Genomic DNA, 24,084 nt, shown 5'->3' with positions numbered 1-24,084 from the left:
TATAATTTTTTTATTGTCATTTTATTTAAAATTCTGGGATAATAAGTTAATAAAATTTTAGTATTTATAAATAAAATAAATATTTATGAAAAATAATTTGATAAATATATATAAATATACATGTGAGTGTGGAGGGGAGAGGGGAGAGAATAATGAGTAATATGAAAATTTGAAAAAAAAAAAGGGGAAAGACAGAGAAGAAAGAGAAAGAGAAGAGAGTTGCAGAAAGAGAAAGTAATAGTTTAATGGATATTGTGGGAGAGAAGGGACACCACCGTATCTACAAAAATCCTAAAAATTCGATTCAGTTTGCTTTAAAAAGCAAAGGTCAGATAAAAGCGTATATATATATAATCTTATACGTATATAAAATATAATTCAATATAAAATCACTGTAAAGAAAAAGAAAAAGAAAATAAAAATACTCTCAACTCTGTTCTGTTCTCACTTGCTATTGTTCAAAGAACCTCCTCCACCTTTCTACAGGTAACCATTGTTTTTGTTTTTGTTTTTGTTTTTGTTCCCTTCTTTCAAGAACCCTTTTTTTTTTTTTTCTCGTTTCTTTCTTTCTCTTTCTATGAGCATTTGGGATTGCTTGCTTCTGCTTCGCTGTGCAGTGAGTTGTTGAGTCGATTCGTGCTGTGAAGATGAGTTCTTGATTATTATTTTATATTTAAAAGAAGAGCAGTGAACGTGCTTTCTTTTGTTTTTGTCCTTTTGCTCTCTTATATTTAACAAAAACCAGCTGATTTCACGCTTGGAGATAAAAATGATTACTGTTTCTTGCAGTTATAAAAATGATTAGTGTTTTCTGCAGGTCTTTTTTCTTTTTTTCTCTCTTTCTTTTTTATAGGAAACAATCTTTGTGGATGGATGAGAAGGGATACTGTTCTTTGGAATTTGGGCTGTTTTCCTTCTTTTGAGAGTCATGCTTGTCTCTAACAATTGAGTACTTCACTCTCTCATTTTTTTTTTCCTTTCCTGGTTCTTTCCTTTTGATTCTTGAAATGGGTTTCTAGAGAGTGAGAGGATAGATTTGTTTATTTGTGAAATTTTCGTGTTAGGCTCTGTTTTATGTCTTGCTTGAATCACGCAAAACAATGCTATAGATGATAATTTACTCCTAGTTAAGCTTAGCAGTACCCTTTTCTTTCTATATCAGAAAAAAGGGTACCTGCAAATTTGCCAGTCTTTTAAAGGAAGTTCCCTTATATATCCGCACACATGTCTGTGGCTGCATGTGTTCTTGGGGGCGTTCTTGCTCAGATATGAACTGGGTAATCCAGAAACAAGAAGAAAACCAAGAAAAGAACCGGCAACAACAACTTAAACAAGAAACAGAGATTCTCTAGTTCTTGTTTTTTTTAGCTTCCATGGCTGTGAAGCTACAGCAGATCCACCACCACCATCACCACCACCACCACCACTCAGTTGCTGTCAAGGTGAATGAGCAGCAGATGGGGACAAAAAGAGGGTACACATTTATCCAAGCCCACAGAGCTTGGCTTCCTAAATTCTTGTTGCTCTGGGTCATGCTTGTGGCCTTTATTAGTTCGATGATATACAATGGCATGGATGCTGATAATAAAGTAAGAAGAAAGGAAGTACTGGGTAGCATGTGTGATCAAAGAGCAAGAATGTTGCAAGATCAATTCAGTGTTAGTGTTAACCATGTCCATGCCCTCGCCATTCTTGTGTCTACTTTCCATTACAACAAGAACCCATCTGCAATTGACCAGGTTTGTGCCCCTACCTTTATGGGATATGTTTCTATTTGGTTTGTGAGAAATTAGAAGGAAAGTGTCAGAAAAAAAATATTTTCCAAACGTTACGTCTGCTGCTGTTTATTCTAGGGCAACATTACTGCAGTTCGATTTGATTTAGCCAAATAATCATATAATGCTTGCTTGAATTTTATGCTTAGATTTTTTTTTCTTCCGCTTTTAAAGTTGTTGAGGTTGTCATTGGTTTCTGATAAAATTGGGGTAAAGTATTTGGAAACTTTAGTTTCTGCTAACTCATTGCAAGATGCAAATTTACAAAATGGGTTTGGCACTATCAACATTTGTACAATATTAGTTCACTTGATGAGGCATAGCATTTTCTTTCTGAGAGAATTTGACATCTTTTTCATTCTTTATCTTCTGTGTTTGATAAGATTTTATTTCATGCAAAAATGCAGGAGACTTTTGCTGAATACACCGCTAGAACATCCTTTGAGCGACCATTGTTGAGCGGAGTAGCCTATGCACAGAGAGTGGTTGATTCGGAGAGGAAGGAATTTGAGAGGCAACATGGATGGACAATAAAGACAATGAAGAAAGAGCGTTCACCCTCAAGAGATGAGTATGCTCCAGTGATATTTTCTCAAGAGACTGTATCCTACATTGAATCTATTGACATGATGTCGGGGGAGGTAAATCAAAATTACACAATTTCTTTTTTACCTTTATTTGGTTTTATTGGTAATGTAATTTTAAGTTATAACAGTATCACAAAATCAAAATCTGGTGTACTTGGAATTGAACCAGTAATGTTGCCTTTGTATGTAGGAGGACCGAGAAAACATACTGAAGGCTAGAGCTACCGGGAAAGCTGTTTTGACAAGCCCCTTCAGGTTGCTAGGTTCACATCATCTTGGTGTGGTCTTGACATTCCCTGTTTACAAGTCTAAGCTTCCTCAAAATCCCACAGTGACGCAGCGTATAGAAGCAAGTGCAGGGTAAATAAGAAAAACTTTGCATTTTGTCATTGCTGGAATTTTGATCCAAATACACTAAAGACGTGTCATTTTTGTCATCTAGTTAATGCATGGCTGTTTAAAAGTCATTAATTTGGTCGTGGGATATAGTTATAATCATATCATAATCCTTCATTTCAGTATGATCTTATTCTTTTATCTACCTGCTTTAATGTTGGCAGTGAAGTTCCTGAATGAGAAGAAATTCTTACATTCTATATCTGTTAGATCATTTCATCATTTAAATATAATTCAGCTGTTCCATTTTCCTAAAATTATGGAAAGACATTTAGCATAGCAATTCTTTTGTTCTCTGTATGCTCAGCAACATGCATAATTCTTGTTTTATGCTAACAGTATGGGGCTGAGGTAAATCTAGCCAGTGGCTCTGTGGTTCAAGTGCCTAATCTAATTTAGGATTATATTCAAAGCCAACAGTCCCCTTATGCTGGAGTGTGGGGTTAAGGAGTGGGAGCCATCCCCTGATCTATATCTTGCAATATCACATCCTTTACAGTATGGTGGATGTCATAATTGACAGAAATTTATTCATTTGTTATTGTGGAATTTTGATGCCTTATGTAATACGGGTTTCTAATTTTAAGCAGATACCTTGGTGGAGCCTTTGATGTTGAGTCCCTTGTGGAGAATTTACTTGGACAGCTTGCTGGAAATCAGGCAATTTTAGTGAATGTTTATGATGTAACTAACTCTTCTGATCCCTTAATCATGTATGGTCACCAAAATCAAGAGGGTGACATGTCTCTTGTTCATGAAAGCAAGCTTGATTTTGGAGACCCATTCAGAAAACATCAGATGATATGTAGGTGAGTATATTCAATTATTGATCAATATTTTACGAGATGAAATAGGTCAGGCTTTCAGCATGAAGATACTTATTGATTTGGATTTCAAGCAGATATCATGAGAAGGCACCGACGTCCTGGACAGCACTCACCACTGCATTCTTGTTCTTTGTGATCGGTTTGTTAGTGGGTTATATCTTGTATGGTGCAGCAATTCATATTGTCAAAGTGGAGGACGATTTTCATGAAATGGAGGAGTTGAAAGTCCTTGCAGAAGCTGCTGATGTTGCCAAATCCCAGGTATATATTCAAACATAATTTTGAAGCATTGTCAATTCCTCATTTCTAAGTGGAGCATCTTTTGACCTTAGTACCACGTCTTCTTGATGCCAGTTTCTTGCTACTGTATCTCATGAAATCCGAACACCTATGAATGGTATCCTTGGTATGCACGATCTCCCCTTTTCCTATTGGAGCATAAGTATGTTCTAGATGCTTGTAACTTCATAGTTAGTTATGCAATTCACGTGTGATTGCAGGAATGCTGGCTTTGCTTCTAGATACTGATTTAAGTTCAACACAAAGGGATTATGCTCAAACCGCTCAAGCTTGTGGAAAGGCACTGATAGCATTGATAAATGAGGTGCTTGACAGAGCAAAAATTGAAGCTGGCAAGTTAGAGCTTGAAGCTGTCCCATTCGACCTTCGATCCATACTAGATGATGTTCTTTCTTTGTTTTCTGAGAAGTCAAGAAACAAAGGAATTGAGGTAAGTCCTTCTGAATTTGAAATTAAAAAAAAAAAGGGGAAACTTTAAGTTGTATTTACTGTTGTAGGCTGAAATGCTTGGGCATGAAATTTGCTCAAGTTGAAGTATTTAATATGGTACTTGCAGTTTATAAAAATTAAACTCTATCATTTTTAGAACTGACACTGCAATTTTTTTTCCTTCTCTATTTTCCCTGGTTGCTCAAACAATTGTGGAATCATAGCTGGCTGTGTTTGTTTCTGACAAAGTTCCAGACATTGTTTTGGGGGATCCTGGGAGATTCAGACAGATCATTACCAATCTTGTGGGGAACTCTGTTAAGGTCAGTGGATTGCTAAGACAATCATTATTAAGTTTCTTGTTAAATTGCTTCAATTATCAGTTGCCAGTATGTTTTACTGGTAAGATTTAGTAATTTTAGCCATAATTGTTGTAGTTCATTGATTTTTCTTACTGCTGGATACATTAATGTCTTTGAAATACTTATGGTATTGTTGATTTATGCAACTAAAATTTTGGCAGTTCACTGAACGAGGACATATATTTGTTAAAGTTCATCTAGATGAACATGCTAAGGTCACTACATTTGGAAAAGCTGACAGTTGTTTGCATGGAGGATCTGATGAAGGTGTAATTGTGTCTGGTGCTCGTCAGTTCAAAACCTTAAGTGGTTTTGAAGCAGCTGATGATCGGAACAGTTGGGAAGCCTTTAAGCATTTAGTTGCAGATGAAGAATTCCAATCCAGTGGTTCAGTAAATGTGCTAACCATTAATGAAGATTCTGATAGTGTTACTTTGGTGGTATCTGTGGAGGATACAGGAATTGGAATACCCTTGCATGCCCAGGATCGTGTTTTCATGCCCTTCATGCAGGCAGACAGTTCAACCTCAAGAAATTATGGAGGAACTGGTATTGGCTTGAGCATCAGTAAATGTCTGGTTGAGCTTATGGGTGGTCATATAAACTTTGTTAGCCGGCCTCAGATTGGAAGCACATTTTCATTCACTGCTGCTTTTGGGAGGTGCAAGAAAAATGCATTTAACAAAATGGAGAAGCGAAATTCTGAAGATCTTCCTTCCAGCTTCAGGGGGTTGAAAGCAATAGTAGTTGATGGAAAACCAGTTAGGGCCGCTGTAACCAGATACCACCTGAAGAGACTTGGTATTCTGGCTGAAGTTGCAAGTAGTCTGAAGGTGGCTGCAGGTACCTGTGGAAAAAAGGGTTCGCCAACATCTGGGTAAGTTATTTAAGCTGGTTGTGCAATTTTTAGTACCAGTTACTCGCAAGAGAGAGAATCTTTAAATGCTACCACATTAAATATATCTAATTGGAGGGTGCTAAACTATCTACATGTGAGAGAAAGTGGACTCTTCTTGGACAAAGCCGTTTGTGCTGCTTCCTCTACAACAAAAATGCAAACGGTTGTTGTTGTTTTTGTATTAATAATCACAGAGAAAAAAACAAATCCCATTATTTCCCAAACCTGTAACACGTAGAGATGCCAATTCCCATAGCTTCGCTCAACTTTAGTGCAAAAGCAAATAATACAACCATTTCAGCAACTTCTGTAGAGGAAGCATTTAACAACCAGAATTCCCATTTTTCCAGAGACCTCATACTGCACCCTGCAGGCCCACAATGTCAAGAAGTCCTCATCTAATCCTTCACCAAAGGAAATTAAATAATTATTCCCTGAATTAATGTTATATAACACTTTTGCATGTAAAGATTCTGTTGCAATTGTTGCCTCACAAGATTCTTTATATTTCTTTCTGTCGTGTTAGTAGTAGTTATAAATATCCATATAGACAACCTAACTACATTTGGATTAAGGTTGAGTTGAGTTGAGTTTTGTCCTGTTAGGAATTCAAGTTTTGGACACCGTATTTAGAAATAGATTAGATGTCAATTCTATTTATCATATGTCTTGCAGTTTAACCTTACAATTTATGGTGTGAGATTTGAACTTTATGGAGTTAGCAAGTTAGTTGCTTTGCAGCTCTCGATAAATTTCCCCTTTTATCATCAGAGCTGTCAGTTAATGGATTTGTAACTGCAGTGTTTTATCTATATCACTGGCAAAGGTCAATGCTTGGAAATTGCTATTTGTAGATAAGGTAATCAAAGCAGATATCTTTGAGGAAAAGGAAATTAGGATATGACTATCATTAGATTCTCTCCTGAATTTGGGGGTATTCACTTTATAAGGCCCTCTGGGAATTTTTCCTAAGTAGATTAGACATTCAGTTCCATAAGTAACTGGTGTACAACAAGAAATGACTTGTGCCTAGTTGACAAGGGATACTAGCTATTCTTCCTACAAGATGACCTGAAAGAATATCTTGAGGAATCAATAAAAAAACTATACCATATAATTCCTATGTCTACATTTTGTTTAGAACTTGAAATTATGTTATAATGTATTTATCCGCATCACTTTTTTATTTTCAGTGGCAGCAGTATCCAGCCAGATATAATTCTAGTGGAGAAGGACTCGTGTTTTTCTGGGGAGGATGGTGGTTCAAGTGTATGGCAACTGGACTGGAAGCAGAACGAACTCATGTTTAAGTTGCCTAAGATGATACTTCTTGCTACTAACATCAGTAGTGATGAATTCAACAAAGTAAAAGCTTCAGGTTTTGCAGATACTGTGATCATGAAACCTTTGAGAGCAAGTATGGTGGCTGCATGTCTTCAACAGGTGATGGGACTTGGGAAAAAGAGGCCACAAGGGAAAGATGCGCCAAATGGATCTCCGTTCCTTCGGAGTCTACTCTGTGGCAAGAAAATTCTGGTGGTAGATGACAATATGGTAAACCGTAGAGTTGCTGCAGGTGCACTGAAGAAGTTTGGAGCTAATGTGGAGTGTGCTGACAGCGGCAAAGCAGCACTAAAATTGCTTCAGCTACCACACAATTTTGATGCATGCTTCATGGATATTCAGATGCCAGAAATGGATGGGTAAGCTTTCAAGATTCTGTCTTTTTATTTTTAATTGGCAATAACACATCAGTTCTCCCTGCATTATTGGCAACCAAAGATGGTTTTTGCACAGTTCCTCATTTCTCGCAAGCTGAAGTTCGTGATTTTGTTGAACCAACTTATTTGCTTTTGTTGATGAAAATTCTTGCATTCATTATTTGTGTTAGCAAAATTTTCTAGCTTGAACACACAGATACTTAAATTAATTCTTCTTCCAGGTTTGAGGCAACCCGTCGTATCCGGCAGATGGAGAGCCTGGCAAATGATCAGGTTGATGGTGAATCCATGGTGGAAGAAGGAACTGCTATAAAGGGTGAGTGGCATGTGCCAATTTTAGCCATGACTGCTGACGTAATACACGCAACGTATGATGAGTGCCTGAAATGTGGGATGGATGGATATGTGTCAAAGCCCTTTGAGGAAGAAAATCTCTACCAGGCAGTTGCCAAGTTCTTCAAAGCCAAACCTATCTCAGACTCGTAACCGGATCTTCCTCGCCTGCAAAATATACATTACAGAGTTGTACTGGAATGAGCACTACCAGCAATTTTCAATCATCTGCTGGTGATGATGGATGATGGTTTCCTAGGATTTTTATGATTCTTGATCAATGGCGATTACAGGTTTTGGCTGTCTGGGCACTTATTTCTAACCAACTTGCTATTAACTTGACTAGAATCAGAGTACATGTATACTACTAAAGGAGCCTCCATCCCCCTTGTATGTACAGATCCTAGAAGAGGAAGGGAGCAAAAGGTGTAAATCTCATAATTATTATTATTATTTTTTTTTGCAATGTTACTTTCTTGATCTGTATTGTTGTCTGTTCTACATGACTTGAAAATCACTGAGCATTTGAAGACTTGAAAAAATTGTTGCCACGAGTGAACTGTGCATATACACATTATCCATTGAATTTTGCATCCATCGGATTTTGTTGTAATCATTGCAAAATCTTCATCAATTGGACTCTGACATTATCTTTTTTGGAATTAGTCTCAATGGTAGTTTTCTCTTTGAGTGAAGATTAGGTCCTTACGATTTCAATTCATGAGATTGTCAGATTGTTATGCAGAGTTTAAAATTTTGCAATCTGTTGGAAAGTAAAACAATCAGCTGGAAATTTAATCACTGATGAAGTAAAACTAAGAATTACACAAATCTGATGAGCAACATACCAAAATTACAAATACAAAGTGCCAAAGCTTTGAATTTATTTCTTAGAGAAGCAAGAATTTCACCATATCCAAACACTGCAAAATCCAAACCAAAAGGCATATTCCTTATTTTTGTATTGTATATCTATTCTATGAATTTAAATGATTTCTATCAATTCTATTCTATGAATCAATTCTATCCTATGAAAATATTTAATTCATTTTCAAGAAAAACCAGAGATAAGGCCGTGCAATGTCAAAATAATTGTCTTATACTCCAATCCTGATTGCCTAATGTCCAGAAATAACAAAACAAAATATGCTAAACAAAAGAAAAAAAACTTTGCATGTGGAGTTTGCTCTTACACACCACCATGTGCATATAAATACGTATAAGTTCGTAGCATTACACATCACTTGTTTAATTAGCCAACTAAAGAAATTACGGCGATGACAACGATCAACAATATGCTTATTTTCTCCATGATAACTCTAGGGTTGGCCTTCTGCTTCTTCCCAAAGGAAGCTGTGGCTGACAAAGGGACTGCCACCTTTTACACACCTCCATACGTTCGTAAGCTTTCATGAACTTTTGTTCTAATTAAAACTTTGTTAGAGTTTATTATATATGTTCTTACATTTGGTTTGATTAAAAAATTGCAGCATCTTCATGCTATGGGAATACAGACGAAGGTGTAATGATTGCAGCAGCAAGTGAAGCAATATGGGACAACCGAGCAGCTTGTGGAAGAAAATATAGAGTGACTTGCTTAAGTGCAACCAACAAGGGAGACCCCCACCCTTGCAATGGCAACTCTGTGGTTGTTAAAATTGTGGATTATTGCCCTCCACCAGCTTGTCGAGGCACCATTGATTTATCTCAAGAAGCTTTTTCATCCATCGCCAACACTGATGCTGGAAAGATTAATATTGCCTTTGATCGGTAATTGCCATACTGCTGATTCATTTAAGGATCTACCACTTGCTTTCTTCTTCTTTCTCTTTATGCAATTCAACAGTTAATTTCTTAATTTTTTTTTTCTGTGTCTAAATAATGCAGTGTGTGAAGTGATCAGAAAAGGGTCATGGAAATAAGACGTGTTGAAGATATTGGACATGGCAGTGAATAAAGTTGGCGACTTTAATCATTTCCATTGGATGATTTTTGTTCTCCTTTGTATTCCACTCATCAATTATGGTTAATGAAAAAGTAGTGTGTTTATTCCCTATAGCCTTGAGAAACCCAATAAATAAATTATAAATTCTATTAATTACGGCTGATATTAATTTTATAATTATAAAATAAATTATTTATGCCAACCTGAGGATATGACATGTGTAATATCTTGAGAGTTAGTCCAGCGGGCATCAAAATAAAAGTACCCTTTGGATTTGAATATTTGTGGAGACAACAGAAGTAGAAGAGGTCTACGGTCAGACCCTTGATCAGAGAGGTGTTGAATTGAAGCTGTGGGATAGGTGTTAAGCCATGAGGCACGAGCTAAGCCTCTATCAATCCGCTCTTGTATGTTTAGGGTCCCATCTCTTCTGTTATTCCAGGTCATCATTGGACTTGAGAAACCCAAATCTAGGACACCCATATTATAAAAATCATTAAATTATCTCATTTTCGCATGGAATGAAAGGTCACCGCCTGCCTTCTCAGATGTCTTTAGGAAAGCATTAAAATCTCCCAACAGGAGAAAAGAGGGTAGGAGTTGAGACTGGTAGTTAAGGATAAAGTCAAATTGTGCTCGCATAATCTGAATATCACAACTAATATAGAGAAATAGGATATCTCATTGATACCGAGCCTCAGCATCATGCATTCTTATATGGATGACAAAATGATCAGAGAAAATAACATCCACATCACAAGAGTTTGCCCAAGCAATACAAAGACCTCCTGCTCTACCCACAGATTGTTTGGACCACACTTCCTGAGTTGCTTCCTTACAAAGGTTTCTTTATTTTTGGTTTCAGCCAGAAACACCAGGCTGGGGGAATGGAATTGACAAATTCCTTTCAAGTTTCGGACTGTCAGGGGGGTTCTCCACACCCCGACGGTTCCAGCTGAGAATCACGGAGCATTCTGAGACCATTTATGGCTGGCCACCTCCACCATTTCAGTAGTGTTAGCTTCCACACATGCTTTCTTTGCCTCATTGCCTAATATTTCATCATCTTTAGTGCATTTTTCATTGATGTTTTGAGTAGAAAGTCTCACTTTTAATGAAGTATAATCATCAATGGTTGGTATTTCTTCAATTTGTACCGATGAATTCTTGGTACGAGCCAACCTCTTCCATTTCAGCCTGGTTTATTCTGATGGGTTCAGTTGACTATTGTAAGTCCTGGGTTCTATGTTGGCATCACCAGGGCCATTCATTTTAGTCCCTTCCGATTTGCTGGACTTGTTTGTGGAGCCAACCAATTGAACTGCAATGTGGACTAGATTGTCAAGGGACATCTAGTGATCCCATTCCAATCGATTCCTGGGTATTGTGATACTTGGGCTCTGAGCTTCTGTGTCATGGTTATGTCTATGCCAGAGGGGGCCCTACAGATGGTTAGCTGGACTTGGTATATTATGTGGGCTTGAAAGGATGAAAGGACCAGGAGTTGGTTCAGCCCAAACACCCTTAGTGTTTTTGTCCTCCTTCAAATCATGACATGATCTATTGGCAAAGATAAGATCATTCAGAGCAATAAATGCTCGTGTTTGGAAGATGTTGGTAAGAAAAGGCATTTGCTCTTTGTTTGGAAGATGTTGGTAAGAAAAGGCATTTGCTGGAAAAGAGTCTCAGTGTTAATGTTTAGTTTGCGGATAGAAGAAAGATATTCCTGCATGAGATAGGGGATTTAGCCTGTTGAGAATAGGTTTGTCATTTGAATTCTCAAGATATCTGTTTGCACACTGTTCGAAGTTGCACCAGAAAGGAAAGCTCTTTGAATCGGTGAATCAAATATTGACGATTTGCCTATCTTAACCATCTCCCTCATTTCCGGCAGTTGAGGCGAAGGAGTTGTCGGAATCTGCAGGTGATCTCACCTCTCTAATTCAAATCTCTTTTTTCGGCAGAAATAATTCAAATCTGGCCGATCATTTGGACCCACCCCCAATTACTGGACCCGACAAGTCACTGCCAATGCCTACTGTTTCCGTTTTCACGCATTGAGTGAGCCTATTACAAGCTACACCTTACGAACCCAAAACATTAATTATATTTATTATATCTATTTTAATTAATTTATATAAATATTTAATTTAATAATATATGCAAAATTTTTTTAATTGAAGGCAAATAAATTAAAGGAGTAGTATTTTCTAAAAAAAAATTATCTTATTTAGTTTATATTTTAAATTAGTTTTTTAAAAATTAATTTTTAAAAATAATTTATTTAAATAAAAAAGTTATACTTTTTTAATTAATTTATATTAAATTTATCAATTTTTTTTTAATTTATTATATTTATTATTTTTTATCACTTAAAAATAATTTTACCTTTTAAAAAATTAATTCGTATGCTAAATATAATTATATTTACTTTTTAATAAATTAATATTTTAAGAATGTATTTAAAAAAGTATAAAGTAGTAAATTTATAAATGTTATTTAAAAAAAAAATTAAATTTGAGAAATAAGAAATGTTGTTCATAAGAAAATGAAAATATTTTTTTAAATATAAAATTTTAAATTTTAAATTAGCGTGGAAGAGGGTACACGTCGATGAATAGTTTCTGGAAATCCGAATAAACACTTCGCCCTCGAGAATCGAATTCCCGCGCCTGTTTGCTAAAGCTACCTTTAACTGCACTTTCCATCTCTCTCCAGTCCCAGAGTGCTCCTTAGCTGTCTCCGCCGCTTCATCCGCCAGTCACCTCCCTCTCTCTCTCTCTCTCTCTCTCTCTCTCTAAGACATGCTTTTGTCTTCTCTGTCTCAATGCCTGCGTAAACCCTAAAAACCCACCTTCTGCTTTCCCCTCATTTTCTCTCTTTCTTCTCTGCAAGCTGCGCTTTTCCCTCCACTTCTTCATTGGGAATTCAGAAGAATCTCCTTAATAAAATGAAGAAGCGCCATCTGGGTCCGACCTTTCTTACTCTTTTCCTCCTATGTCTTATCTCCCTTGCACGCTCTCAGCAGAGCGGGGATGCCCCCATGATGCTTAAACTCAGGGACAGCCTCGGTGACCCGTCTAATATAGGGTGGTCTGGTTCTGATCCATGTAAGTGGAAACATGTCTCCTGCGACGCCAGCAACCGAGTGACCCGTATCCAAATCGGCCATCTGAACCTCGAGGGCACTCTTCCTCCTGAGCTGAAAAATCTTACTGCTTTGGAGACGCTTGAGGTAATGAGCAACAATTTAAGGGGTTCGGTACCGAATCTTTCTGGGTTAAGCTCGCTTCAAGTTGTCCTTTTACATAATAATGGCTTCACTTCATTTCCTTCCGATTTCTTTGACGGGATGACCTCTTTAACGTCTATGAATCTGGATTATAATCCGTTTCAACCTTGGGAGATACCTTCCAGTCTTAAAAGTGCTACGGCCTTGAAGGATTTCTCTGCTAATGGAGCTAATATAACTGGTACAATCCCTGAATTTTTCAACAGTGATGTGTTTCCTGGACTGGAAAACCTGCATTTGGCAATGAATTTTTTAGTGGGTGGACTGCCATTGAATTTTTCACGAGCATCGTCGATTACTTCCCTCTGGCTTAATGGCCAAAGGAGTAACTCCGGGCTTAATGGTACAATTTCGGTTTTACAAAACATGACTGGTTTGAGAGAGATTTGGCTACATGGGAATCAGTTCACGGGTCCATTACCAGAATTTACTGGCTTTAATGTGTTACAGAAAGTGAGTCTGAGGGATAATCAGTTAACGGGTATTATTCCAGCATCACTAATGAACCTCCCCACGCTTTCTGTTCTCAATTTGACAAACAATCTGTTTCAGGGGCCAACACCAAAATTTCCTAGTAAAGTCATCGTGGATATGGATTCTGGTTCTAATAGACTTTGCCTAACAACTCCTGCTGTTGCCTGCGACTATCGTGTTAACATTCTGTTGTCAATTGTGAAAGACTTTAGGTATCCTGCTAGTTTAGCTGAGAGTTGGGAAGGCAATGACCCTTGTACACAGTGGAAAGGGATTTCATGTTCACCTGGAGGGAACATTACGGTTATCAACTTCCAGAATATGGGGCTCACTGGTACAATTTCTCCAAGTTTTTCATTGATTCCTTCATTGCAAAAATTGATTTTGTCAGGTAATTTGATTACTGGTACTATACCAACCGAGCTTACAACTCTGCCTAGTCTTACTTTATTAAACGTTGCAAACAATAGGTTATATGGCAAGGTACCTAGTTTCAGGCAAGCACAAGTGATCACTGATGGAAACACTGATATTGGGTGGGATAGTAGTAGCTTCTCCCATCCTGGGGAACCCAAAACACCAGGCAAAGATGGAGGACGAAGTGATTCTGGAATTGGTGCTAAGAATTCTAGCAGGGGAAAGATTGTGGGTTCTGTAATTGGTGCTGTTTGTGGATTATGCATCATTGGGCTGGGTGTGTTTTTCATTAGAAGTAAACAGAAAAAATGCAGTAAGGTGCAGAGTCCAAATATGATGGTTGTTCATCCTCGCCATTCTGGAGATCAGGATGCTGTGAAAGTTACTGTTGCCGAATCAGGTGCCAGTGGCAGGTCTGAGAGCTATACTGATAGTGGTGGACCTAGTGACATTCATGCAGTTGATACTGGGAATATGGTGATTCCAATTCAAGTTCTGAGAAATGTGACTGATAATTTCAGTGAAGAGAACATACTAGGAACGGGTGGATTTGGGACTGTTTACAAGGGAGAACTGCATGATGGGACTAAAATCACAGTAAAGAGAATGGGATCAGGCGTGGTGAGTGAAAAGGGTCTGATAGAGTTCAAGTCTGAGATTGCGGTGCTCACCAAGGTCCGACATCGCCACTTAGTTGCACTTCTTGGATATTGCTTGGATGGAAATGAGAGACTTCTTGTTTATGAATATATGCCTCAGGGAACTCTTAGTAGACATCTGTTTAAATGGAGGGCCAATGAGTTGAAACCACTTGAATGGACTAGAAGATTGATCATTGCTTTGGATGTTGCCAGAGGTGTTGAATATCTACATGGACTAGCATATCAAAGCTTCATTCACAGGGATCTGAAGCCTTCTAACATTCTTCTTGGAAATGATATGCGAGCCAAAGTTGATGGTTTTGGTATGGTTCGTCTTGCCCCAGAGGGGAAAGCCTCATTTGAAACAAGACTAGCTGGAACTTTTGGGTATCTTGCACCAGAATATGCCGGTAACTCATCTTTACTTTGATTGGAGTAGTCATTTTTGTTCATTGCATATATTATAACCACAAAGAGGAGATTTGTGCCATAAGGAACATCATGTTCTGAGAAGACACAGCAGAGAAAGCAATAATCTCCCTGTAATCTTTACTTGATGATCTATGACAACAATGCATTTGTAATTGTATGCATGGAATATGAATGCTTCAACAAATAATTTTGTTTTTATTCAGATTAAAGAATTGCTTTAACATGCTTAACTGGAGCTTTTAAAATGTCTTGACAGCCACTGAACGAGTGACTACCAAGGTTGATGTGTTTAGCTTTGGTGTGATACTAATGGAGATGATCACAGGAAGAAAAGCTCTTGATGAGACCCAGCCTGAGGATAGCTTGCACATTGTTGCTTGGTTCCGTAGGATGTACATCAACAAGGATACATTCCATGAGATTATTGACCCAACTATTGAGCTTGATGAAGAAAGCCTTGCCAGCATTAACACAGTTGCAGAGTTGGCTGGGCACTGCACTGCAAGGGAACCATACCAGAGGCCTGACATGGGTCATGTGGTGAATGTTCTTTCATCTCTGGTTGAGCTATGGAAACCAGCTGAACCAGAACGTGATTACTTGTATGGAATTGACCTTGAAATGTCCTTACCTCAGGCAGTGAAGAAGTGGCAAGCATTAGAGGGAAGCAATTTGGATTCTCCTCCTTCATTTGTTACTAATGGGGATAATACTCAAACCAGTATCCCCACGAGACCATCAGGCTTTGCAGATTCATTTACATCAGTAGATGGACGGTAAATGAAGAAGAAAAGTTGGGGATATGATGAGATATGCCTCTAATCATTGCTTCATTTATTCCATCTGCTTGTTCTTACTTTGCTCATGATCTCCCCGCTGTTTTTTTTATTTTTTAATGGTTTCATTTCTTCTGTTTCTTTCATGTCGCCTTAAGATCTTATTTACATTTAAATCAGCGTCTCCCCATTGTTGTACAAGATTGGAATGGGATTGGCACTTCTTGATTTGGTAATCAAAATTAAATTGACCTAAAATTAAAATTGAAACTCGTGTTAAAATCGGAACGAGCCGTGAGTTGGGAGAAACTAGACCATACAAGCCAACCACTGGCATGACATGAGAATGTTTTATTTTGGTAACGCAGGTGAGTGTTATCAGCCGATAAAAATGGTAGTTTTTCTGATGATTTATATGGCCTAAATATTTATTTATGTTAGCATAAATTAAGGTGGCGGTGGCTGTGGCTGTGGCTGCGCTGCACGTGGGAAGACCGCAGACCAGTCGTTTTTTTGTATTATGATTTTTTAAATTTTATTTTCCTTCCATTTTTGTCTTTGAGCATATCGAATTTTACTCATGCATGTTTCCTTCCTGCAGGCAAAAAACATGCTAATGTAGTCAAGTGCCTAATCATGCAGTTGTGCAGTGTATCAGTATTTAAATTAATAAAATTTTAATTTTTAAAATAATTCTTTTTGTATCAAAAGAAAATATAATTAAGACACTGCAATTAATCTCATGAAAATAATAGTACTCTCCTCATAAACATCACTTGCTCCAATTTAGCTAGAGAGATATGGAAGAAAATTCTCCAATTATTTTTTTTTTATTATGTGAAACATTCTTCAAAATGGTTCTCTAAATTTTAATCAAAAGGGCCTTTTGAGGTCCTTAAAATCTGAAGAATCAATACACTCAAATCTCTGCCTATAAGGATTCAACAATTTCAACAACTCACTTGCTTTCTCCTTTGTTCTTTCACCACAGCCAATCTGCAAGAGCAACAAGATCTTCTGAAAAGCACCCACTTGAAGAGCCACAGGAACAACACCTCCCTCTTGCCTCTTCTCAGCCTTGCAAATTTTCCATAAAATGGACACAGAGAACTTTGTCGCCATGTCTGAAACTCTATGCATTTTCTTTACTAGAACTGGAACAGTTAAAGAATGATCACTCGCCTTCTTTCTCCCTTGATCACAGCTGCAGATTCCATCAAGAACAGCCAACGATTTCTCGCATATACTTTTGTCCGAATCTACAAGCATCTCTATCAGTAATGAGACCAAACCCATGTCTACAAATTTAACAATGGCCTTCACATTTGTAGGAGTTGATGTGATCATATGATAAATGGTCACAAGGGAAGCTTTTGTTGCAGATGGGCAAATGGGTTCCTTAATCAGCTTAAACAATCCTTCTGTGACTCCTTCAATTGCTGATAAAGCCTCCAGTTTTCTTTGATCCGATGAAACAACCTCTTTAAGCACCAAGACTGCATTTTTTCTCCCAGATAAATCTCCACCATTCAAGAACCAGACTAAACAATCCACGGAAGCAGCCGAGCCAAGGTAGCTCTTGGCCTCTCCATCAAGAGGGAATATTAGCGTCAAACTCGACAGTATTTCCTCCAAAACGACAGCATTTACTCTGAAAGATACTCTTGAGAACTCTTCAAAAGCAGCTGATAACACACTAGCCGTCCCATTATCCAAGAAACATCTCTTGTTTCTTTCACTTTCCTTCAATAGAGTTTTGATCTTGGCCACTAAATTCCGGCACCCAACTTGATCCCTTCTTTTACAAACTACCGTAAACTTGGCCTGAATCTCCAAAACCTCGACAGAACTCACAGGGATTCGAGGCGTAGGAATTCTTTCAATCCCATAAGACCTATTCTCCACGCACCAATCTTGTATCATTTTACGTATTGTGTGATTTGGGATCGGCTCAAGACTCCTCAGAACCTGGTTAGTAATGGGACAAGTAACGTTCCCAGACTCTATCCACTTCTCGATATTCTCACGATCATAAGTAATTCCGGTGGACAATGTCACGGGATCCTTCATCAAGTCCAAAGATATGGGGCAGCGAAAATCTTTGGGTATGGCAAGCTCCATATCTCCGCCGTTATCACGCTCTTGCTGCTGCTTCTCTGCGTGGCGGGCCGCCCTCCGCCTCCTCCAGGTAGAGATCATGATGAAATGCAACACTGCACGAGAAACCAAAGGATAGATTTGCTTTGTTTTTGGTAATATAATATTTTTAGGAAGAAATATATATAGAAGGTGGAGGTGTTTGTTGTTCTGTTGATGATGATATTATAAGAGGGTTTTGAATATTTGACCTTTGAAGATGAAATAGTATTAGAAATTGAAATTGGAATAGATCAAATCTTTGACCCTTGAAAAATTCTTTTAAAATAAAATTTACTATAACTTGTTTATAATTATTATTTAATATTTCGCTTCAAAATTAAATTGCATTATTAGTATTTATTTAGGGATAGAGAATACAATTTCACTCTACTCATTCAAATTACCTTGTGAACCTGGTTTTTGTTGCGATTTTTTTTATTTGAAATCACGAGTAAAATCTGAAATTTTTTAAATTTATTTAAATATATTTATTATTAAAATAAATTTATAAATGCAATATATGATTTTTAATATTAAAATTATCTGTTAAATTATACTTTAATCGCTTTTTAATAGAAAATTATATAAGATTATATAGAAATATTTATAAATAAATCTATAATTTAATATTTTTTCCGTCCTATAATTTTTATTCATTTTGTTTTTCTATACGTTTTAAGAAATATAATTTTTTTATTAATTTTTTAATTATATTCATTTTAAATATATTAAATTTTATTAAATATTAAAAGATATTTTGATATGTTTTTTAAAAATAAAATAAAATTATAATATTTAATTTATATATTATTATAATTTAAAAAAATAAAATGATAATAATTTTAAGATAATTAAAGAAAATTGATAAAAATTATAGACCGGAGGAAATAGCATTTATGAATAAAATTAATAGAAGGAAAATGACTATGGAGGAAAAAAAAAAAGAAAGAATGAATCAAATTAAGTATGAAATTTATAAATTTTGCAAGGTTAGTTGTTATTGACTGGAATTGAAATCAAACCAACCAATTAGCATAGAACGATCAAGAGAGAAAATTATTAGATTTGACTCGACAGGTAAGCAAAGCAAGCTGGGTTGCTACCTACCTATTACAATTTATCGATGAAGCCGATTTTGCATTGAGAGTAAAATAATATATAAATAAAATAATATATAAATAAAATAATATATAAATTTCTAAATTATTAAATTCTATAATAGAATATACTATATAATAAATATTATCAGATTAAATTTGTGAGTGTTATCAGATTAAATTTGTGAGTGTAGATCGTGATGATATTAATTATTTTTTTTTAATATTATTAATAATTTTATCACTTCGCATAATAAATATATATTTTTAATTAAAAATTAAAATTTCAAACAAAATGGATGCCATCATGATTCATGCAAGTTATGCCAATGGTTCCTGAAAGGTCTTTTAAGAGGTGTTTGACATTGAATTTAGATTTAAATAGTGTTTTTTCAAAAAAAATTAAAGAAAAAACAGTTTTATTATTTTAACATTATTATAACTATTATATAAAAAATAATTTTAAATTAATTTTAATATTTCTAAATAATATTTAAAAAAATGTTTTTCTGAATAACAAGACCAAAAAATCAAAAGTAATGATAAACAGATCCTCTATACTAGTCTTGCACCAAGCTAATAGCAGTTGGAGGAGAAACACATTTATTTCTCCAGCTACTCTTTCAATGAATTATGAATACCCACTTGCCATTTATCTTCCTATTTTAAATGCATTTAATTACGTTATCCTTTTCACCAATATAAATTTATTTTTTTCTTTTCCATTTATAAATTACTATTTCTTTATAATCAGTTATTTAATAATATCAAATATAAATAAAAATGTCAGAACTAAAGTTGTTAATTTATTATCTTACTTCAAAAATCAGAAAATCCAATGTCATGATTCTTCTGATTTTTTAATTAAATTCTTGATTTCTTTGATTCAATCTGAAAATAAAAGATGTAATTTTGAGTTAATTCTAATAAGTAATAAAATGAGATAAATTGAATTTTTTTAATAAGTAAAAGTGTGAAATTAAATTTATTTATTTTTAATCGAATTTTTGAACGTGCTCAAAACGCAGTGCTTTTGTTTATCATTATTTATTTTGCTATCTTCTTCAAACCTTTGATATTTTGGATTTTACGAGTTTTGCTTGTTTGACCACTCATTGCTCACGTTAAGCCAGTGAAATTCGATTGATAGAAACAAGTTATAGAGAACAAGCCCAAGTTATCAGTATATCAAATCAAATAGAAAATATAAATAAAATCTAAATCTAAATCTAATAATCTAATAATATAATTTAGATTTTAAAAAAAATTCGATGGTGTATAAAGAATTAAAATTTAAAATATCGTTTCTCAAAAAATATGAATTACTCACAGCTATATGAACGGCGGTGATTATATAAATCTAAACGTTCATCCCAATATCTCAACTAAATTTACAAAACTAGAGGAAATTTATTTTCTAAATAATAAGAGTATTAAAGGTTAAATAAAAGGATCGACTATACAACAAAATAACAGGAGACTTCTTAAAAAAAAAAAAAAAAAAAAAAAAAAAAAAAAAAAACACTAAATGAGAGAATTTTCTCTTTATAGAAAAGTCCCGAGAGAAACAAGAGGAGTAGTTAATATTTCTTCAAACACATAATAAAGTTGTTGACTAAAAGACTTCTCTCACCGTAAAATCAAATTCTATTATGCCGACCGAAACTCAAATCTGACCGACCACTCCATTCCACCGTGGGACACTTTACTGGTCCAATGTAGGCTTCATTCTCTAGTTAATAATAATAATCTACTTTTTAATAAATAATTAAGTCAAATATAATTTATCTTATGTGTAAAGATTAAAAAAAAAGAAGAAGAAGAGTAATTGCACTCAGATCTTTTAATTGGCTAGAATAGATTTTCCAATTTAGAAATAGTTTCATCTTCCAAGTTAGATTCATATGAAGCTGTCGTTTTCCACACAAAAAATATGAGAAATGTTGCAACTTATAAATTTTTTATAAAGTAAATATACTAACTGTTGCTAAATATATATGGATAATAACATCAAAGTCCTGATAAGAAAAGCCATCGCAAGTCAACAAGTCTTCCGTCAACTGTGCCTGTCTTTCCTTGACGGCCATTAAAATACCTCACAAAGCTTTACTTTCCTCACGGTTCTCATCATAATTACCCAGAAGAAGAGAAAACCATGTCTCTCTTCTATCTCCTTTTCTCTCTTATTCTTTTCTTAGGCCCCTCACCATCATCACAAGAGAACCTCACTTCTTTCTCCTCCTTAAAATCCCCATGGCTTCCGACCCAGGGCAAGATCCTGCTCTCTCCCAACTCCACCTTTGCTGCCGGTTTTCGGGCTCTGAAGAATGGTTTCACCTTCTCAGTTTGGTATAACAATTTGCAGACCGTTGTTTGGTCGGCTAACAGGGATGGTTCTCCGCTTTTTCTCTCTAACGAAGCCTCTCTGGTCATCACATCCACTGGTGAGCTCCGCCTGACCAACTCTTCTTCAGGCACGAACTTGTGGCCTGGTGGAGCTATAGGAAATTCGAATTCCATTTCACTTGCCTTGAATGAAACTGGGAATCTTGTTTATGGCAACTGGGAAAGCTTCAAATATCCAACTGATACTTTCTTGCCTACCCAGATCATGAACATAAATGGAACTGAACTTGTCTCGAATAATGGTAAGTTCCAGTTTTCGAATTCCACTTCCCTTGTTTTCAATAAATCTGAAACTTATTACACGGCAACTAGCTCGTTACAACAGCTAACGACGGATGGCAGCGTGGCACAAGTAAACGGAGCTTCAATAATTTCTGCTGATTTTTCTACTACCGATTCTCGGTTGCGGAGGTTGACACTTGACGACGATGGCGTTCTAAGAATATACAGTTTCGATCCAAATCTGGGTCAATGGTTTGTTGCTTGGCAGGCAATTCCAGAACTCTGTAAAGTTCATGGGCTTTGTGGGCCGAATGCTATCTGTACGAGCGATGGCTCAAATACTACTTCCTGCGAGTGCCCACCAGGATTCAGGAAAAGTTCTGCAAACAAAGATGCTTGTGAAAGAAAAATTCCTCTCTCCAGAAACACCAAGTTTCTTCGGCTCGATTATGTCAATTTCACTGGTGGATTAGATCAGAGGGACCTGAAGGTCAGAAACTTCTCTACTTGTGAAGCAAGCTGTTTGAACAAGACGAATTGTCTGGGTTTTATGTTCAAGTATGATGGTCAAGGGTACTGCGTGCTTCAGCTTGAACGAATGCTATATGGGTACTGGTCTCCAGGCACCGAAACCGCCATGTTCTTGCGTGTGGATAGTTCCGAACAAGATAAATCTAATTTCAGTGGTATGACCAGTGTGTTGGAGACGACATGTCCTGTTCGAATCAGCCTCCCTCTCCCACCAGAAGAATCCAATACTACGACAAGAAATATTGCAATAATCTGCACATTATTTGCCGCTGAGCTTATTTCTGGGGTACTGTTCTTTTGGGCCTTTTTGAAGAAGTACATCAAGTACAGAGACATGGCTCGGACATTAGGCCTGGAATTTCTTCCTGCTGGTGGACCTAAACGGTTCACATATGCAGAGCTCAAAGCAGCAACTGATGATTTCTCCAATGCTAATGCTATTGGGAGAGGTGGATTCGGTGATGTTTACAGAGGAGAACTACCTGATAAGCGAATTGTTGCCATTAAGTGCTTGAAACATGTCACCGGAGGCGATGCTGAGTTCTGGGCAGAGGTTACTATTATTGCCAGGATGCATCATCTCAATTTAGTCAGGTTATGGGGCTTTTGTGCTGAGAAAGGGCAGAGGATTTTAGTTTACGAGTATGTGCCTAATGGATCCCTTGATAAGTACCTGTTTCCTGCGGGTCAGGTTGCATCTTCAGGATCGGAGATGGAGATGGGTCCTGTGGCTATTGACGGCCGGAAACCCATACTCGATTGGGGGATCAGATACAGGATCGCACTTGGTGTGGCAAGAGCAATTGCATACTTACATGAAGAGTGTCTGGAATGGGTTTTGCACTGTGATATCAAGCCTGAAAATATACTCCTGGGTGATGATTTTTGTCCAAAAATTTCAGATTTCGGGTTAGCCAAGTTGAGAAAAAAAGAAGATATGGTAAGTATGTCTCGGATCCGGGGAACTCGTGGATATATGGCACCGGAATGGGTAAGAAGCGATCCGATTACCCCTAAAGCCGATGTATATAGTTTTGGCATGGTGCTATTAGAAATTGTAACTGGATCTAGGAATTTTGAGATCCGAGATTCTTTGATGGAGAGTGAAGATTGGTACTTCCCCAGATGGGCATTTGATAAGGTGTTTAAGGAAATGAAAGTAGATGACATTCTGGATCGTAAGGTTAAGCATTGTTACGATGCTAAGCTGCATTTTGACATGGTGGATAGGATGGTGAAGACGGCAATGTGGTGCCTTCAAGACAGGCCAGAGACGAGGCCGTCGATGGGGAAGGTTGCTAAGATGTTGGAAGGGACTGTGGAGATCACAGAACCAAAGAAGCCTACCATCTTTTACTTGGGAGACGAATAAGTTATTGTCTAAGCAACAAGTTTCTAAGTAAGTTTAATAAATTGTGCATTGTGGTAATGCTAATTGCTAAGGACAGTAGGCTTTCACTATTTTTTTTTATTTCTTTTTTACTGTTTTTGGACTTCTATTGTATAATCCTTTCTGTGTAGTAATTGTAATATTCAATTAAACCTAATTATATTTCAGACACTTAGAATCATCAAGATTCATAAAATTAAATTTTACGTTTTATGTATAAAAAAATAAATGTAAAATATTCGAAAGATAGAACCACAATACATTCAACCATGAAATTGGTTACAGAGATGATATTGGGCAACTTCATTTCATATTCTAAAAAAATAATAATATTTACAGAACAGAGATAATAAAAGTATAATGTTACATTATTTGATTTAATCTAAAGATTAAAAATTAAATTTCTAAGTATTATCGGTTATTAACATGTTAATTTTTATATTTTTAAAAATTTATTAAAATATTATTTTTAATGAAATAATTTTTTATTTATTTTTATCATTAAAAATATAATAAAATATTAAATTATTTTTTTTAAAAAAAAACAGTAAAAATATAGTAACTTTTTTTTATTTTTTTCTCTTTTTAATTGAAAAACAAAATATTTCGTTAACAAAGAAATAATAAAAATATTTTAATAAATTTAATAAAATATAAAAATATTTTAATAAATTTAATAAAATATAAAAATATT

The 24,084-nt window shown here is 36.0% G+C and overlaps 5 protein-coding genes across 7 annotated transcripts; 4 read left to right on the top strand and 1 right to left on the bottom strand.

Moving 5' to 3' along the window:
* The first annotated feature begins 170 nt into the window (after nt 1-170).
* LOC110601542 (histidine kinase 4) lies at nt 171-8,179 on the top strand. 3 transcript variants are annotated; one of them, XM_021738711.2, is made up of 12 exons: nt 171-486; nt 1,267-1,739; nt 2,183-2,416; nt 2,553-2,722; nt 3,349-3,567; nt 3,660-3,846; nt 3,940-3,991; nt 4,086-4,315; nt 4,539-4,637; nt 4,838-5,553; nt 6,768-7,277; nt 7,517-8,179. In XM_021738711.2, the coding sequence occupies exons 2-12, from the start codon at nt 1,374-1,376 to the stop codon at nt 7,779-7,781; spliced, it is 3,048 nt and encodes a 1,015-aa protein (XP_021594403.1). In that variant the 5' UTR covers nt 171-486; nt 1,267-1,373; the 3' UTR covers nt 7,782-8,179. The 3 variants fall into 3 exon arrangements, with proteins under 3 accessions (XP_021594403.1, XP_021594402.1, XP_021594404.1); XM_021738710.2 differs by having other exon boundaries at nt 1,163-1,739; XM_021738712.2 differs by lacking the exon at nt 171-486 and having other exon boundaries at nt 518-1,739.
* A 467-nt stretch (nt 8,180-8,646) lies between these two features.
* LOC110601543 (EG45-like domain containing protein) lies at nt 8,647-9,686 on the top strand. The gene is made up of 3 exons (XM_021738713.2): nt 8,647-9,029; nt 9,119-9,398; nt 9,516-9,686. The coding sequence occupies exons 1-3, from the start codon at nt 8,906-8,908 to the stop codon at nt 9,520-9,522; spliced, it is 411 nt and encodes a 136-aa protein (XP_021594405.1). The 5' UTR covers nt 8,647-8,905; the 3' UTR covers nt 9,523-9,686.
* Nucleotides 9,687-12,142: 2,456 nt separating this feature from the next.
* Nucleotides 12,143-15,811, top strand: LOC110601122 (receptor protein kinase TMK1). The gene is made up of 2 exons (XM_021738138.2): nt 12,143-14,807; nt 15,086-15,811. The coding sequence occupies exons 1-2, from the start codon at nt 12,524-12,526 to the stop codon at nt 15,607-15,609; spliced, it is 2,808 nt and encodes a 935-aa protein (XP_021593830.1). The 5' UTR covers nt 12,143-12,523; the 3' UTR covers nt 15,610-15,811.
* A 590-nt stretch (nt 15,812-16,401) lies between these two features.
* Nucleotides 16,402-17,914, bottom strand: LOC110602664 (U-box domain-containing protein 21). The gene has a single exon (XM_021740234.2). The coding sequence runs from the start codon at nt 17,802-17,804 to the stop codon at nt 16,479-16,481; it is 1,326 nt and encodes a 441-aa protein (XP_021595926.1). The 5' UTR covers nt 17,805-17,914; the 3' UTR covers nt 16,402-16,478.
* Nucleotides 17,915-20,851: 2,937 nt separating this feature from the next.
* On the top strand, nt 20,852-23,571 carry LOC110602157 (G-type lectin S-receptor-like serine/threonine-protein kinase At5g24080). Its single transcript, XM_021739595.2, has one exon. It carries the CDS (start codon nt 20,997-20,999, stop codon nt 23,370-23,372), a length of 2,376 nt encoding a protein of 791 aa, XP_021595287.1. The 5' UTR covers nt 20,852-20,996; the 3' UTR covers nt 23,373-23,571.
* The last annotated feature ends 513 nt before the right edge of the window (nt 23,572-24,084 follow it).

The sequence above is a fragment of the Manihot esculenta genome, chromosome 15 (genome assembly GCF_001659605.2).
Source record: "Manihot esculenta cultivar AM560-2 chromosome 15, M.esculenta_v8, whole genome shotgun sequence".
Taxonomy (NCBI): Eukaryota; Viridiplantae; Streptophyta; class Magnoliopsida; order Malpighiales; family Euphorbiaceae; genus Manihot; species Manihot esculenta.
This window is presented reverse-complemented; position numbering and strand designations above follow the sequence as displayed.

Excerpts from the sequence above, each read along its gene's own strand:
- LOC110601542 (XM_021738711.2), top strand. The coding sequence starts at position 1,374 with ATGGCTGTGAAGCTACAGCAGATCCACCACCACCATCACCACCACCAC. Across the intron at positions 2,723-3,348 it reads CGTATAGAAGCAAGTGCAGG|ATACCTTGGTGGAGCCTTTG; the intron begins GTAAATAAGAAA and ends AATTTTAAGCAG. Across the intron at positions 4,316-4,538 it reads CAAGAAACAAAGGAATTGAG|CTGGCTGTGTTTGTTTCTGA; the intron begins GTAAGTCCTTCT and ends GTGGAATCATAG.
- LOC110601543 (XM_021738713.2), top strand. The coding sequence starts at position 8,906 with ATGACAACGATCAACAATATGCTTATTTTCTCCATGATAACTCTAGGG. Across the intron at positions 9,030-9,118 it reads TTACACACCTCCATACGTTC|CATCTTCATGCTATGGGAAT; the intron begins GTAAGCTTTCAT and ends AAAAAATTGCAG.
- LOC110601122 (XM_021738138.2), top strand. The coding sequence starts at position 12,524 with ATGAAGAAGCGCCATCTGGGTCCGACCTTTCTTACTCTTTTCCTCCTA. Across the intron at positions 14,808-15,085 it reads TCTTGCACCAGAATATGCCG|CCACTGAACGAGTGACTACC; the intron begins GTAACTCATCTT and ends ATGTCTTGACAG.
- LOC110602664 (XM_021740234.2), bottom strand. The coding sequence starts at position 17,804 with ATGATCTCTACCTGGAGGAGGCGGAGGGCGGCCCGCCACGCAGAGAAG.
- LOC110602157 (XM_021739595.2), top strand. The coding sequence starts at position 20,997 with ATGTCTCTCTTCTATCTCCTTTTCTCTCTTATTCTTTTCTTAGGCCCC.